At 36.5% G+C, this 15,138-nt stretch overlaps 1 protein-coding gene across 10 annotated transcripts in view; it reads right to left on the reverse strand.

Annotated features, from left to right (window-relative positions):
• The window catches only part of LOC120531761 (bromodomain adjacent to zinc finger domain protein 2B-like), a 268,155-nt gene that overhangs the window by 28,421 nt on the left and 224,596 nt on the right, over positions 1-15,138 (reverse strand). For all 10 annotated transcript variants that reach the window (XM_039757469.1, XM_039757463.1, XM_039757464.1 and 7 more), the window contains 5 exons: positions 14,424-14,658; positions 14,125-14,187; positions 13,871-14,015; positions 9,943-10,616; positions 4,174-4,453 (listed from right to left, as the gene is read on the reverse strand). In XM_039757469.1, coding sequence (XP_039613403.1) covers positions 4,174-4,453; positions 9,943-10,616; positions 13,871-14,015; positions 14,125-14,187; positions 14,424-14,658 — 1,397 coding nt within the window. The remainder of the gene's footprint in view (positions 1-4,173; positions 4,454-9,942; positions 10,617-13,870; positions 14,016-14,124; positions 14,188-14,423; positions 14,659-15,138) is intronic.

Genomic DNA, 15,138 nt, shown 5'->3' on the forward strand with positions numbered 1-15,138 from the left:
TCTTTGATCTCACAGAGACACGGTGGTGCAGTGGTTGGCACTGCTGCCGCACAGCTCAGGTCACCTTTTTGGCCACAATAATGTACTGTATACTGCATAATTGAGTTAAGTTGTAATTTTTATTACAATAAACAGTTAAGATTTTAAGATGTTAATTGTTTTAATTGCAAGTATGTAAAGTGATTGGTCAGACTGCTGCATAGAGAAAGCCCACCTACTTTTTTAGTTGCCAATGACGTCATTGAATTGCCAGCCGTCAACCTTGAAGATGGTTTTAAATGAGCTCGACATTATCAAATACTAGACAGTAAAACTGCCTGACTGAAAAATACAAGTTGTTACCAGAACCAAGATGCTAAAACCATAACTCAAGTAGATAAATGGAATACTATGAGTCATTAACCAGAAAGTTCAAGGTTTTTCACCAATGTGCATTTCGATCTTTCGGTGCCATATCAGTATTAGAGAATTAGGCACCTTGAAGGAGTCTGACACCAACAACCCACAAAACACAGGAGACTATGAAATGATAAAAATTTCTATTCACAACACATTTCTATCTTTTTGATTGAAGAAAAAGTGCAAAGCATCAGTACAGACAGTTTGGAGAGTCTTCAGCAAGACTTCAAAAAACAAGTCTGCAGCTTCATTCATGACATGCTACTTTCAATTTCCTGCCTTTAAAAGACCTACATATTTTTTCTGACTTTTAATTATGATTTCAGCGTTTTGTTGAAATCTATGATTGTGCATATCTGACTGCGTACTTTCTTCTTTGATATCACTGAGGCACAGTGGTGTAGTGGTTGGCACTGCTGCCGCACAGTTCAGGTCATCTTTTTGACCACAATAATCGGTCCAGTATAGTTGGCAGATGTTCCCCGAGCCCTCAGGAACACTTTGAAGATGACTGCACCATTATAATCCAGTCAAATCTGGCCAGTAAGTCCTTCCCCATTGACTTTAATGCAGTTCACCAAGTTCTGTGAATATTGTGAACATTTCTGTGATTTCGGTGAATTCACAGCAAACCGAGCTCAGCCATATTTGTTCAATACTAATTGTCATTAAAAGAGATAAATTCAAATTGGTATCTTAAATGTTTATGCTCATATTCGGCATACTTATTTGCTTCAAAAATAATAATATAATAAATACAAAAAGCTCCAAAAACCAGGAATTGTTTTAATAACCTTTTTCAAATGAACCCTTTTTATGGATTACATTGATATTCCATTCCACGTTGATATTTACAGAAGCCAGAGACAATCAAACTCTTCCTCAAACTTTTCGCCAAGCATTAATCACCCCAGAAATATTATTATCACTGGATGCAGAAAAAGCATTTGACATGATTGAATGGAAATACCTTTTTAATACATTGGAGAAATTTGGGTTTGGCCCGAACATTTGTGCATGGATCAAACTACAGTATACTACTCCAGAAGCTTCAGTTTGCCTCAACAACATTTGCTCAGACTACTTTAAACTAGAATGTGGTACTAAGGATGCCCCTTGTCACCGCTACTGTTTGCAATTGCCATTGAACCACTGGCAATACATTGTCGAAGTACTGATCAGATAAAGGGGATTAGCAGAGAAGGACTGGAACAGAAAATTTCTCTATATGCAGATGATATGGTACTGTATATATCGGACCCACAAAATTCTGTGCCTGCAGTCTTAGCAGCACTCACAGAATTTCAAAAGATCTCTGGTCTCAGAATTAATCTGAATAAAAGTGTACTCTTTCCAGTGAATTCTCAAGCATATAATATTAGATTAGACACCCTACCTTTTATCATTGCAGATCAGTTTAAACACCTAGGGGTAAACATCACAAGTAAACATAAAGCTGTTTATCAACAAAATTTCACCATCTGCATGGAAAAAATTAAGCAAGACTTGCATAGATGGTCAACCCTTCATCTCACACTAGCTGGAAGAATTAACAGTGTTAAGATGAATATTTAAGCAATTTGATTCAACAATAACCTCATTTATTTAGAACTAAAAACATCCACGCATCAAAAGAGCGACACTACAAAGACAAAAGGCAGAAGGTGGCATGGCTCTACCTAACTTCCAGTTTTATTACTGGGCAGCAAGCATACAAGCTATAAAAACCTGGACACAAACAGATGAACATACACAGGCCTGGTCCGCAGTAGAACTAAAATCCTGCAGTACTTCTTTATATTCCCTGCTCTGTGCCCCAATAAATGCAAGTTATGGGCAATACACTAATAACCCAATTGTGCTTCACTCACTCAGAATATGGAACCAATGTAGAAAGCATTTTAAGATGGAGAAGCTTTTATCTGTGGCACCTCTGCAAGAGAACCACCTCTTTCAACCTTCACAAACATATGCAGTTTTTAATATCTGGAAAAAATTTGGGATTAACTTGCTTAGAGATCTTTATATAGACAACATCTTTGCATCCTATGAACAATTACATTCCAAATTTAACATTCCAGCTACACATTTCTTTCACTATCTTCAAATTAGGAACTTTGTTAAACAGAACCTTCCAGATTTGCCTCATCTTGCACCCTCGTCCATTCTGGAAAAAATATTGCTCAGTTTCAAGGACTCAGACATCATCTCTGCAATATATAAAATTATTTTACAGTCCCCTCCCTTTCAAAGATCCAAGAGGACACTGGGAAAAAGATCTCTCAATTAATATATCAGAAAAGGAGTGGAAAATAGCAATGCAGTGATATTCCAATTAAAATTGACTGATTTAGCTGCATAAATCAACAATGACTTTTTATCTAACTTTCAACACTCTTTCCATTAGTTTTAACTGGTGTCATCGTGTGTTAGATTCACTATTCAATTAGAGATATTTTCCTGCAACAGATTTTGTTTGTGCCTTTCAGAATTTTGAACACCAGCATAAAGACCCTAGTGGTTTATTTTTATTTTACATATATATAGAATTTGCTTATTTTATTGCTTACAATGAACACATTACAGGCTTGCAAAGCAAGCAGTGTACAATAATAACTCCATCCAACAGCTACTGTATATTGACAGCATCTTTTGTTATGTATATAACATAAAACATCACTTCTTAGATTTTTGTCATAAAAAAATATAAAAAAAAACTATTTTCTACTAGTTTAGGTAGGTTATAACTCTTCTCCTAAACAAAATGAGACAGCTTAAGGTATTATTCCAAGACTCGCGACACCATTGCTACTGACTGGTAAACAGCCAGAGATTGCATTCCATTAGGCTTTAAACACGGGACATCTACAAAGAATGTGACAGACCCTCTGATGAGCAGCTAATTGAGGAGTCGCGTGTCTCACAAGTAGGATTATATCTTTGACAGTCTAAGTTGAAAATAATGTGTGTGATATACAGTTTTGGGCAGAGTTAAACTATGTTTCACATACTGTACACACCAAGGGGATAATGCACTGTCTTAAGAGTGCCTTGCTTTGGAAACAGTGTTTGGTTTCGGAGATACTTCATCAGTAAAATAACTAGATGGTAAAACTTCCATAGCATGCAGTGAGGTCATTTTAGAAAAGTTATCCAGGTTTCTTTTAGAGAAATATATAATTTGCAAGTAATAGAAAATAGTTCTGATGAAAGATTACATTTGAAGCAAAGCTATTTAGAGGATTCAAGTAGGGATGGTGGAAATATATGATTGCCTTATAAGAGTGCAAATGAAGGCTGTATCACTCACTTAATTATTGTTTCATTGACATACTGTATACTTAGTGGGTGCTGAACCACCAGACTTCTCCTTTGGTGACAAATATTAACTTTGGTGGGCACACAGTGCTGTATACTAATGAACTAGAAAGTAGTATATTTATAGAATATTTCTACTTTACTTGACTATTACATTTTTTGTCTACTTTCACTTTTACTTCGGTATATTTTCAAATGTGAATGGCTACGTCTGCTCTAATATATTTTGCTAGAAACATTTATTACTGCAAAATTTAACCAGAAAACAAAAAGGATAAACAAATACAATGCTTTACTCAGCCAATTATCTAAAATACAGACTTGTCCAACTTTTAAAATTGGTGCTTACACCCAGTCATCTATGCAACCAATTAATTAAACTGGAGCAGGACTATAATTTAACTAATGCCTTTTAATTTGTAATAGTGACTACAATAATCATCATGTTTAACCTACCTTCTGGAATGGGTCTTGGACTGTGATAATCCACAGGCTTTGCTACTTCCAGGGCTGGAGAAGGGGCAGACAGGAATTTGTCATTCTGAGGTACTGGAGATTCACTTTTACTTGTGGAAACACTAGGTGCCAAGAATGGATTGCCATTTGCTTCTGAAACTCCGAATCCAGAACTCAGACTAGATGGCACTGGAGAGCTAGTGAAGGGTACATTCTGAGACAACATTCCTGAAGACCATCCACAAAAGGAGAGTCCCATTAGATGAATTCCAGGCTTCAGCTAAATGGTGCATATGTATGTGTGCACGTGAGAGAAAACAAAGAAGCACATACACACCAAAAGGAAAAAAAAAGAAAAAGAAAAATAGATATAAACAACATGAAATGAGAAATTCATATAGTTGAGAGTAGCTACAAAAAATGCACTCACATTAACAAGAAAGCAATGATCTTCTAGACACTCAGAAAGAGATATACATGAAATAAATACAAACACATAAACATATTGACACACATTAATTCTTATTAGTGTAAAAGTGTCCATTCTTAATAGTGTATTTTTGCCATTGTTTTTATATACTACATTAATATTTCACTGATATTTTTATGTAAATTAGTGATTTAAGTATTGTGACCTAACAACTGTGACTTTATTTTTGGTCTTGTGCTTAAATTGAATGGAAAAATGCATAATAAGTCAGCCTTTAGTTTATTTAGAACCAATCACTGAGAACACTTCTTTTTAGTAACATTTTAAGTACTAGGGGGGGCTCTGTCCCCTGCTTGCTTCACTCGCCAGCCCCTTCACATCTCTTCTGCTCGTGTATGTGGATTTCACTTTCACCAAACAACAAATCTTTTAATTCTCACAGATACGCCTCTTTATTGGGAAGAAACACTACTTTTCCCTGATGGCAGCACGAATTAGACGATCTACAAGTCCCCGACTTAATGTTTAAATCCAAACAATATATTCGATCTCTTTTCGCTGTTCCGTTATTTCACCGAGTAATAATTTCCATTTGTTAGCACTAATGGGATCTTTACTATCAGTTTTTTGAGATTTTCGAATATTAGTACATTCATAATCTCTAACCTGCTCTGCATGTGTATTGCGCCAACATTTTTGAATTCTTCACGACATTCTACTTTGTCTTCTACTCTTCGTCTTTTATTTCCGTCCCCGGTTGTGGTTAAATCTCTTGGCACAAAGTCTCGTCTCACGGGACATGAAAGTATCTCTCTAAAAAAGTCACGTCTCGTCCCAGGCTAAAAAGTCTTGTCTCGTCCCAGGATTTTTTTTATTATAATATAGAGAGATATGCACATAGAAAAACACATGTGCAGCCTTTAACATATAATAGGATTTATTCAAAGAATCTGCAAAATAAGTTTTAATTATAAAGTAAATCTAACTGAATTCTCATATTAATAATAAGTAGTTACTGCCCTTACCAAGAGTCAGACATCATTTCAAGAAACTTTATACTGAGTTATAAGTAAAAAAAGTATAAAGTACTATTTTAATAAAGATGCATATTTAAAAATGTAAAAAGCAATAACCCTGATTATAGTTAGTTACATTTGAATGAAGTAGGATAAAGGAATTGATGTACAGATGGCTCTATGCTGAGCTTCAGTGGCTTTGTATCTTTCACATGGAAGCATTGTGAGAAAGGCAGATTGTTTAATTTTGGCAGTGAGTTTGAAAGTAGGACTAATGCAGTTAGCGAGCTGAAATTAGTGAGCAGAGCCTTGAGTCACATCGGTTCTGTAAATAGAGCAGATCTGACATAGTTGCTTCAACATACCCACTTGTTACAACAAATATGTGGTTTAAAACTCTTAGGAATATTTGTTATAAAGTCCAGAAATGTGGGACCTGAAACATAATTTGTCCTTCCAAGGATATAAGAGACATTTACATGAAATTGGCAAAAACATATTAATATAACATTCTCAGACCTGCTTGATCCAATTCATGGCTGCAGAGAGCTAAAGCCTAGCCCAGCGACACTGTGTACAAGGCAGGATACAGCCCTAGACAGGGTGCCAGTCCATCGCAGGGCTCCCTCATGCCCACTGATATTGCACGCTGATGTCCAGCAATACTTGTGCTTTATACAGTTTACACAGTGAGAACCTACATTCTGTATGAATAGCTCAACTGAATTATCTCCATCAAACACCGTGAAGTACTAATGTCTTGTGTAAAATGATTCAGGAAAAGGGATATTTGTTGTGCCTGTGTCCTTGAAAAAAGGCACAGCTTTATCACTTCAGACCTACTGCTTTGATTAGCAATGAATGCTGGCCACCAGCTTTCTTCTAAAGCAGCATTTCAAGTTCACAGAACTTCATGTAGTATGCCAAGGAGAGGCAACAGAGCAGCTGGAAAATGTGGATAATTAATAAAAGCTTTGACAGAGGATATTGAATATGTCTCTTTCAGACATTGTGCTAGGCTTTTATTATTTTTACTTTTTTAACAGTAAATATTTTTCACTGTACTCTTAAAGGTGATAGGTACATAAATTACATTATGATATACAGTGAAAGAACTTAAATATGTCTTAGAACTTTTTATGTTTTTAAATCATAGTTCATTAAAATAAAACCTGTGTGTTTGAAACCATTTAAAAACTTACAAAGTTAGTTTTGATAAGCTGACCCAACGCTGTGCCTTATGTGTCTTTTCTGATCCGATTCTGGCACTCTTTATGTGCCCTACATGTACATTTGTTTCACCCCAAACATATTTTATATTGATCAAACATCTTAGCCTGCAGTGCTAGTGATGCTGACATTTATGATGTTGTTGCACTGAAGTCACTGGTGGTCAAAACTGACGTGAAGCCCGTGGCAATTTTCAAAAAGTGTAGCAGCTGCACAGAAATGTGACATATGAAAACGTTGTTGCCTTTTGTAAAGTTGGGTCATTTTACTAAAAGCCTTCACTTTTTTGAGCTGAAAATATGCCATTCAGGGTGTCTGTATGGGCGGTGAACAAACAAACCACCTAAATGAAGGGTAAAATGTATATGGTGGGTCAAAACTGACCCAAAGGACGACGTGACATTATTGAAAATGGGTAACAGCTGAACAAAATGGAACCTTTGCATCCCATTTGTAAAAAGAGGGCACTTTGCTGAAAGCCTTCATATTTCGGAGATTAAAAACAAAAGATTACTTTCAGGGATTTTTTTATACGTAGTGAAAAAATTACTGAAAATAGAGTGGAAAATCCATTAAAGTCAATAATTGGTCAAAAATAGCTTGAAAAAATAAACAAGGTTAAACTGTTTAGAAGCTGCAAACACTATAGGATATTTTCTTTTTTTTCTTTTTTTTAAACTGTTTATTACTTATGGGAAATGTAGGAAAAGCCATGACATTTATGGTGCTCTTACTCACTTCAAAAACAACGCTGGATCAAATTTGACCCAAAGATGTTGTAAGAGATTGAAGTATTTAGCTATATTTTACACTTTGCTTAGATCAACAAACGCGTAATTTATCCAACACTGCCTGTTCTAAACGCATTTCTTCATAATAAATCCTATTTCAGGTCACTGTTTTTCACGTGTCATAGTATATTAGACGTCAAGTTTTCAACAAAATATGTTGAAGGTTTGTAAGATTGCAATCCTGTTAATACTACTCGGAAAGCAAATTGGATATACATACAGTATATGCTACACAATATATCGGTAAAGCGTGTCTGCCTGTGAATGACTATGTGTGTGTATGAATATTACGGTTATTGTCACGTATTGTGACATTATTCCATGGCATTTCGTCCTACAGTATCATATTACACTACTTGGATCCTCCAGAACATTACTCGTGTATCATGTTGAAAAGAATATACAGTGCATATAAAAAGTCTGCACACCCCTGCCAAAATGACAGATTTTGTCTAACAAAAAAATGAAACCAAGGGAAATCCTGCCAGAACCTCTTCCATCTTTATTGCAAAGATCTATACTAAGAAGGTGAAAATAAACCAGAAACTGTTCAGTCAAAAAATGGGGGAAAATATGGCAGGGAAAACAAAAATCAGAGAAAATACGGCTCAAGAATGACTCTACCAAGATCAGGATGTCCCTCCAAGATTGAGGAGAAGACAGGGAGAGACTGGTCAGGCAGGCCACCAAGAGGCCTACAGCAACATTAAGGGCGCTGCAGGATTTCCTGTCAACTACTGGTTGTTCCCTACATGTGACAACACTCAGTCGTATTCTCATAGGTTGGGGCTGTGGGGTCAGGTAGCAAGACGAAAGCCTTTTCTCACAAAGAAAAACTCCAAGCCTGGCTAAACTTTGTAAAATAGTATACCAGTCTCTGTTTTAATTAGTGTTCCCTAATTTTAATTTTAATTCATTTATTTTGTCTTTTTTCTCTTTCTTCATCATGTAAAGCACTTTGGGCTACATTGTTTGTATGAAAATGTGCCATATAAATAAATGTTGAAAAATGTTTTATGGTCTGATGAGACCAGGGTTGATCTTAAATAAACAAAATCAGGTAGAAACTTACAAGCAAGTTAACGCTCCCTAATAACATCAGTTATCTGTGTACACTACAAGGATTTGATTTTTTTTCTAGCCGATGACTGCATAAAGTGGTGCGCCACTTATATATAATAAGTAGTTACCTCTATAGTTATCAGGAGATAGTATTTTTGTATATGGGTCTGTTTCCCTTAATTATTCATATAATCAGGAGGAGTTTGCATGTTTGTCTACAATTGTTTACCAAAGAAAACACATCATTAGCGCCCTGCATACATGGCAGAGGGATTATGGAGATTACAGATCATGAGCAGAAGGCAAAGATTAACTTCTGTGTGAAGTTCAATAAATGTTAACAATTTTTTAACATGCTATGATAAACATCATATGATGAAGGCATTTTGTAGTTTATAATAAACCCTCACTCTTAGCTGTATGAGAAGTCAAGTCACACAAGACAATATTTTTTTTGAATTTCATAGGAGACGGGGTGAGGATTTCCGCTCCACTTAGAAAAATGGCAGTGCATGGGCAGGTAACGGGGGCACATTATTTTATAGCACGCGTCCAGAACCGTTTACCATATAACAATTTGTCACAAATAAGATACGCTTTTCTTGAAGCAGGTTCTTATGTGTCATGGTAAAGAATTTAGAGTTCTGCATGAAGCCTAGTGTCTGTTTCGCTTGATCCCACTAAGTGTTGTCCTGCTGTACTGTGCTTGAATTAAACTACAGCTAACTTAGAGAATCGGATACATTTACTGAGGGGTGGGCAAAGGAAGGCAGTGGTGAACATTTTTTTTAAATCAGCGTTAACCTTTATTATAACTAATCTTTTTATTTTTAAGTTGGATGCGGTGTGTAGAGTGCTTGTAATCTGATGCAAGAGAGTTTGCTGTACATTATTTTATATGTATTGCACACACAAAAACAAGTAGAGAGCAGTTTATTTTTTCTATAGCCTCGTGCGTAAGGATATGGACTTAAACCACAAAGCTTGCAGAAGTTTAAATCTACATTTAACTCACTTTATTTTGAACAAGTCGCATAACTTGCCTTTGCGCTTTAAACAAAATTATTCTTTACAGTCCTTTTAAAACAAATTGTGAATTGTGCTATATTAAACAAATAACTAATTCCTTGACAATATAATGAGACATTATATGGCTAATTTAGCAAAGTATTATTTTCCTGGCAAGGAAGGTCTGCTTACAGGCACTATATTTGTACAAGTTTGAAGAATTGCAACATACCTGTAGGGCTGATAATGCAAAGGGGTTAAGTCCAACCGGACTCTGTAGAGGTCCAGACACTAGTGGAGCTGGCAATGGTGACGGTGATTTTGGCCCTGTAGATGATGGCTGTGGGGAAGAAGCCGTAGGCAAGGTGGCACTAGTAACAGAAGAGTTATCACAAGGCGTCCTTGGCAAAATGCTAAACCACTGCCCAGTTTTTTCCGTCAATACTCTTAAAAGTTGGTCATTTGGAAGGAGTGGAGAATTAAACAGTTTCCCTGGGCTGTTTAAAGGACTGAAAAAATTGCTACTAGAGTCAAGCTTTGAATCTGGACATGCCTGAAGAACTCCCGACTGTGAGCTGGACAGTGCATGCTGAGAATTTGTATGACTTGGAGATGGCACTGTTGTGGGGATGCTAGCATGACTGCCATTTTGTTTCTGGGGCACAATATCAGACTCCGGTGACATTCTTGCAACTTCTAACAGTTTGCTGAGTTTAGAGAAGGAGCCAGGCTTTTGGAGAAAAAGGTTAGGGTTGTCTTTTTCCTTCACGTCCTCCACGCTGCTGATATTTATACCGAGTTCAAGGTTATGAGGTTTTTCTTCACTTAACTCTGGGGGCTCTTCTTTGATCTGAATTTCAGCATCATTCTTTAATCTCTCCCGCTCCTTTGCAAGTTCCTCCGGACCTAAACCAAAAGAATGTGTCCAAGTTAAACCATTTAGATGTATAGCATGACTGTTTTGAGAAGACTTGAGGATGCAGTCATATTAAACTTGGCATGGAAAGGAACATTATTGCATGTTTTGCTTTGCAAAAGAAACAGTCACATAAACCCCTTATCTTGCCTGCCATTGTCATTAAGTATTCAAAAACAGCATACTGTCACCACTTGTTGCTCCCCTTCTTTACATAACATGAAATTTTCATTTATCAATATATTACACAAAGTGTTAGGATTGTCCCATGTGCATCTTCTATTAGTGGCAGTTAGCTGCAATATTCTCCCACCATGATTGAAAGGATTAGTATAAAGGTTAAATGGTGTTCTCCTCAAAGCTGCATAAAACACCTTCAGCCGTACACCCAGGGTTTGCATGACAACATTGGTCATAAACAGGAATGCACTCAGGACAAAAGTGGGATTCATCCTAACAAAGAGAATGTATGAAGTCTGCACAGAACGTTTGTTGGTCAATAATCAACTTCCCCCTCATTACAATACAATAAATCTGAATCTTTAAGGATGTTTGTTTGAGCCAGTGAAGATACAAGTGATCCTTTGTGCCACAATTTTATAAAGGAAGACATAGTGACGTTGTGCATTAGAAAGATATGGTGCCATCCAAGGAAAATGCCATCAGAAAATAGCAACCAAAACATAACGGCTAAAACATCTGGATAATGTTAAACATAGAATGGCATACAAAAGAACCACAAATTATAATATCCATAGGCATTATGCCCACACTCCACAAGCTGTCCAGAGCTCTTGGTAGACACTCTTTCATGAGATAACTGGACAGTTTCTACTCTAAAGTAATAGGGTTTTGGCCCTGAAAAGTAAACACTACATTGTCAGACTTAGGTTAAAATAATAAATACAAGTGACACAGGAGATCAATGTTATTTCACAGCTAAATATAACTTCTGCCATTTGGACTCATTTTGGCTTCAGACCAAATGATAAAGAAGAGTCAGAAAACCTAAAAATCAGCAAGAAAAGTCATATCTGCGGGCATGGCATCAAAAAGTAGTGGCTATATTCTCAAATATGAGCGATTTATGGACACAAACATACACTCACCTAAAGGATTATTAGGAACACCAAACTAATACGGTGTTTGACCCCCTTTCGCCTTCAGAACTGCCTTAATTCCAGGTGGCATTGATTTAACAAGGTGCTGAAAGCATTCTTTAGAAATGTTGGCCCATATTGATAGGATAGCATCTTGCAGTTGATGGAGATTTGTGGGATGCACATCCAGGGCACGAAGCTCCCGTTCCACCACATCCCAAAGATGCTCTATTGGGTTGAGATCTGGTGACTGTGGGGGCCATTTTAGTACAGTGAACTCATTGTCATGTTCAAGAAACCAATTTGAAATGATTCGAGCTTTGTGACATGGTGCATTATCCTGCTGGAAGTAGCCATCACAGGATGGGTACATGGTGGTCATGAAGGGATGGACATGGTCAGAAACAATGCTCAGGTAGCCCGTGGCATTTAAAAGATGCCCAATTGGCACTAAGGGGCCTAAAGTGTGCCAAGAAAACATCCCCACACCATTACACCACCACCACCAGCCTGCACAGTGGTAACAAGGCATGATGGATCCATGTTCTCATTCTGTTTACGCCAAATTCTGACTCTACCATTTGAATGTCTCAACAGAAATCGAGACTCATCAGACCAGGCAACATTTTTCCAGTCTTCAACTGTCCAATTTTGGTGAGCTCGTGCAAATTGTAGCCTGTTTTTCCTATTTGTAGTGGAGATGAGTGGTACTCGGTGGGGTCTTCTGCTGTTGTAGCCCATCCGCCTCAAGGTTGTGTGTGTTGTGGCTTCACAAATGCTTTGCTGCATACCTCAGTTGTAACGAGTGGTTATTTCAGTCAAAGTTGCTCTTCTATCAGCTTGAATCAGTTGGCCCATTCTCCTCTGACCTTTAGCATCAACAAGGCATTTTCGCCCACAGGACTGCCACATACTGGATGTTTTTCCCTTTTCACATAATTTTTTGTAAACCTAGAAATGGTTGTGCGTGAAAATCCCAGTAACTGAGCAGATTGTGAAATACTCAGACCGGCCCGTCTGGCACCAACAACCATGCCACGCTCAAAATTGCGTAAATCACCTTTCTTTCCTATTCTGACATTCAGTTTGGAGTTCAGGAGATTGTCTTGACCAGGACCACACCCCTAAATGCATTGAAGCAACTGCCATGTGATTGGTTGATTAGATAATTGCATTCATGGGAAATTGAACAGGTGTTCCTAATAATCCTTTAGGTGAGTGTACATAAATACTTCTCTTGGATATTAAGGTAATATTCACTTTAAAAAAAAAAAAACTAGCATTTTTTGTTTAAATTAAAAAACAAAACTGGTTGTAAATGAAAAACCTACCCACACAAAAACACTAAAAGCACCTACCACTGGTATATTTTTTGTTATTTATTGGAAAAAGGTAACAGCCTACTGGCGTGCTCCTAATCTATGGACTGCAAAACAAAATTAGGTGGATCAGCCACCAGCACACTGAGCCTGAACAAATCACTTAATTTTCCTTTACTCCAATAGGAAAAATATAAAAAACAGTTGTACAATGTACATGTAATTTAGAAATTGCTTTAAATAAAAATGATGACTAAAAAAAAGTAAATGATTTAACTATCTATGATGTCCTGGAAGAAGAGTCCAAAGTTAAAAAAATGAAGCAACTGCTTCTCATTTGTACCTCTGAGATCTTGAGCTGCCTATTTTCAATACTGATATTATAGAAAATGTCATTTTCGTTCGTATTTTGAGAAGTAATTCATTTCATAACTGATTTCAAAGTAGAATATTTTCAGTTTCATAAATTCACCTTGTCACTGTCAATTTATGATAGTTGTAAATGTCGCTGAATAGAACATAAGCAGTGATATTAAAGCCCTGCACTTAAATCATTTAACAATATTAAATTGGGAGCCCATTAATTAGGCTAGTTTAAAGTCAAGAATGAATAGCAATGCCCAGGATATTTTTTAGCTTAGAATTTTACAGTATGTTGTTTATTTATTTAGGTTTACAGGAAAGCTTTTATAGGTTTATATGTAAGGTTTTATATATGAAAGTGTATTGTCTTCTCATAGGTGTCAAGCAATGCTCTTCCCACAGCCAGAAAATCTCTTACCATGTCAATGCCTTTAGAAACAGAGATGAGGATGTTATTCTTACCTTCTCCACTCTCCATCCCTTCCACAAAAATGCCACCACACTGAGGCAAAACCCAGTACCGTCGTTTATACCGATCCTGACCAAACATCATTGACCGTAGTGAATGTGAAGCTTCAAAGAGTTTCCTTCGAAACTGGCTCTGTTGCTGCATATTGAGAAAATTTGGAGCAATATATTGATTAACTGTTAAGTTTTGTGTCTTTAATACAACAGCTTAAAAATAATAAAACTTTTCCAGCAAGAAAAATACATACCTTCATCAGCTTATCGATTTGCTTTTCTAGTTCTTCAACAGTAACAGCCTGGTCACCATCATCCTGCAATAGAAATTTTAGCATAAGCTAAGCTTCATACTAAATAACCTATCGCAAAATAAGAAAGCAGAAAAGACAAGCTGCTTGAAGATAACAAATTATTATGAAGAATTAATATTTGTATAAATAAGCTGTAAGATCAATGCATTCAATTAAGGAAATGTTTTTTAAACTTTCCTATATATAAACCTATCAGTTGGTAAATCACTTTAGCATTTAGTATGGTAACATAATAATACCTCATCGTCACACGTTTCAACTTTCTTTCCTTTTTTATCATCCTCTTCATCCTCTTCTTCATCTCCTGGTTCATCACTGTCATCATCATCATCGTCGTCGTCATCACTGTCCCCGCCTTTCCGTTTCCGCTTGCGCCCTGGAGTGGAAGTGCCCAAGGACTGCTGCTCTTCGCTTCCCTCAGTGCCTATACTTGTGTCCCTCTTGCCGGTTTTCTTTGCGTGTATTATTCTTAGCCTAAACACATACAAATAGGCAAATTCACATCAACAACAGTTTAAAGAAGGTTTCATCATTAAAGGACAGGGGGTATTTAGGTGTTAGTCATTAACTACATATACATCTTATTCCTGATGAAACTGCGGAATTTAAAAAAAAAAAAGGCTGCCACTAATTGGTTGACTAAAGATATTTCAAGACAAATTTAAATGTATTCCTTCTTAATCCCAAAACTGCCAGTTTTGCTAAAACCAAACAGCTCTGGGAGTGAACAGAATACCACCTGATAAATAACTTTGGCAATTAAACATTTATTTCACAGTGACTTTACAGTCCATGAAAATTTGATCAGTTTTTTTCTTCATCCAAATCCTAATTTAAAAAAAAACTAAAAATACCATCATTTTCATGTTTAATGTATAAAAGTTATTTTTTCTTGTGTATGTACAAGTGTATGTATGTACTGTATTTGTGTACAGACATACATACACAATAGCA

Source organism: Polypterus senegalus, chromosome 6 (genome assembly GCF_016835505.1).
Source record: "Polypterus senegalus isolate Bchr_013 chromosome 6, ASM1683550v1, whole genome shotgun sequence".
In the NCBI taxonomy this organism is placed as follows: Eukaryota; Metazoa; Chordata; class Cladistia; order Polypteriformes; family Polypteridae; genus Polypterus; species Polypterus senegalus.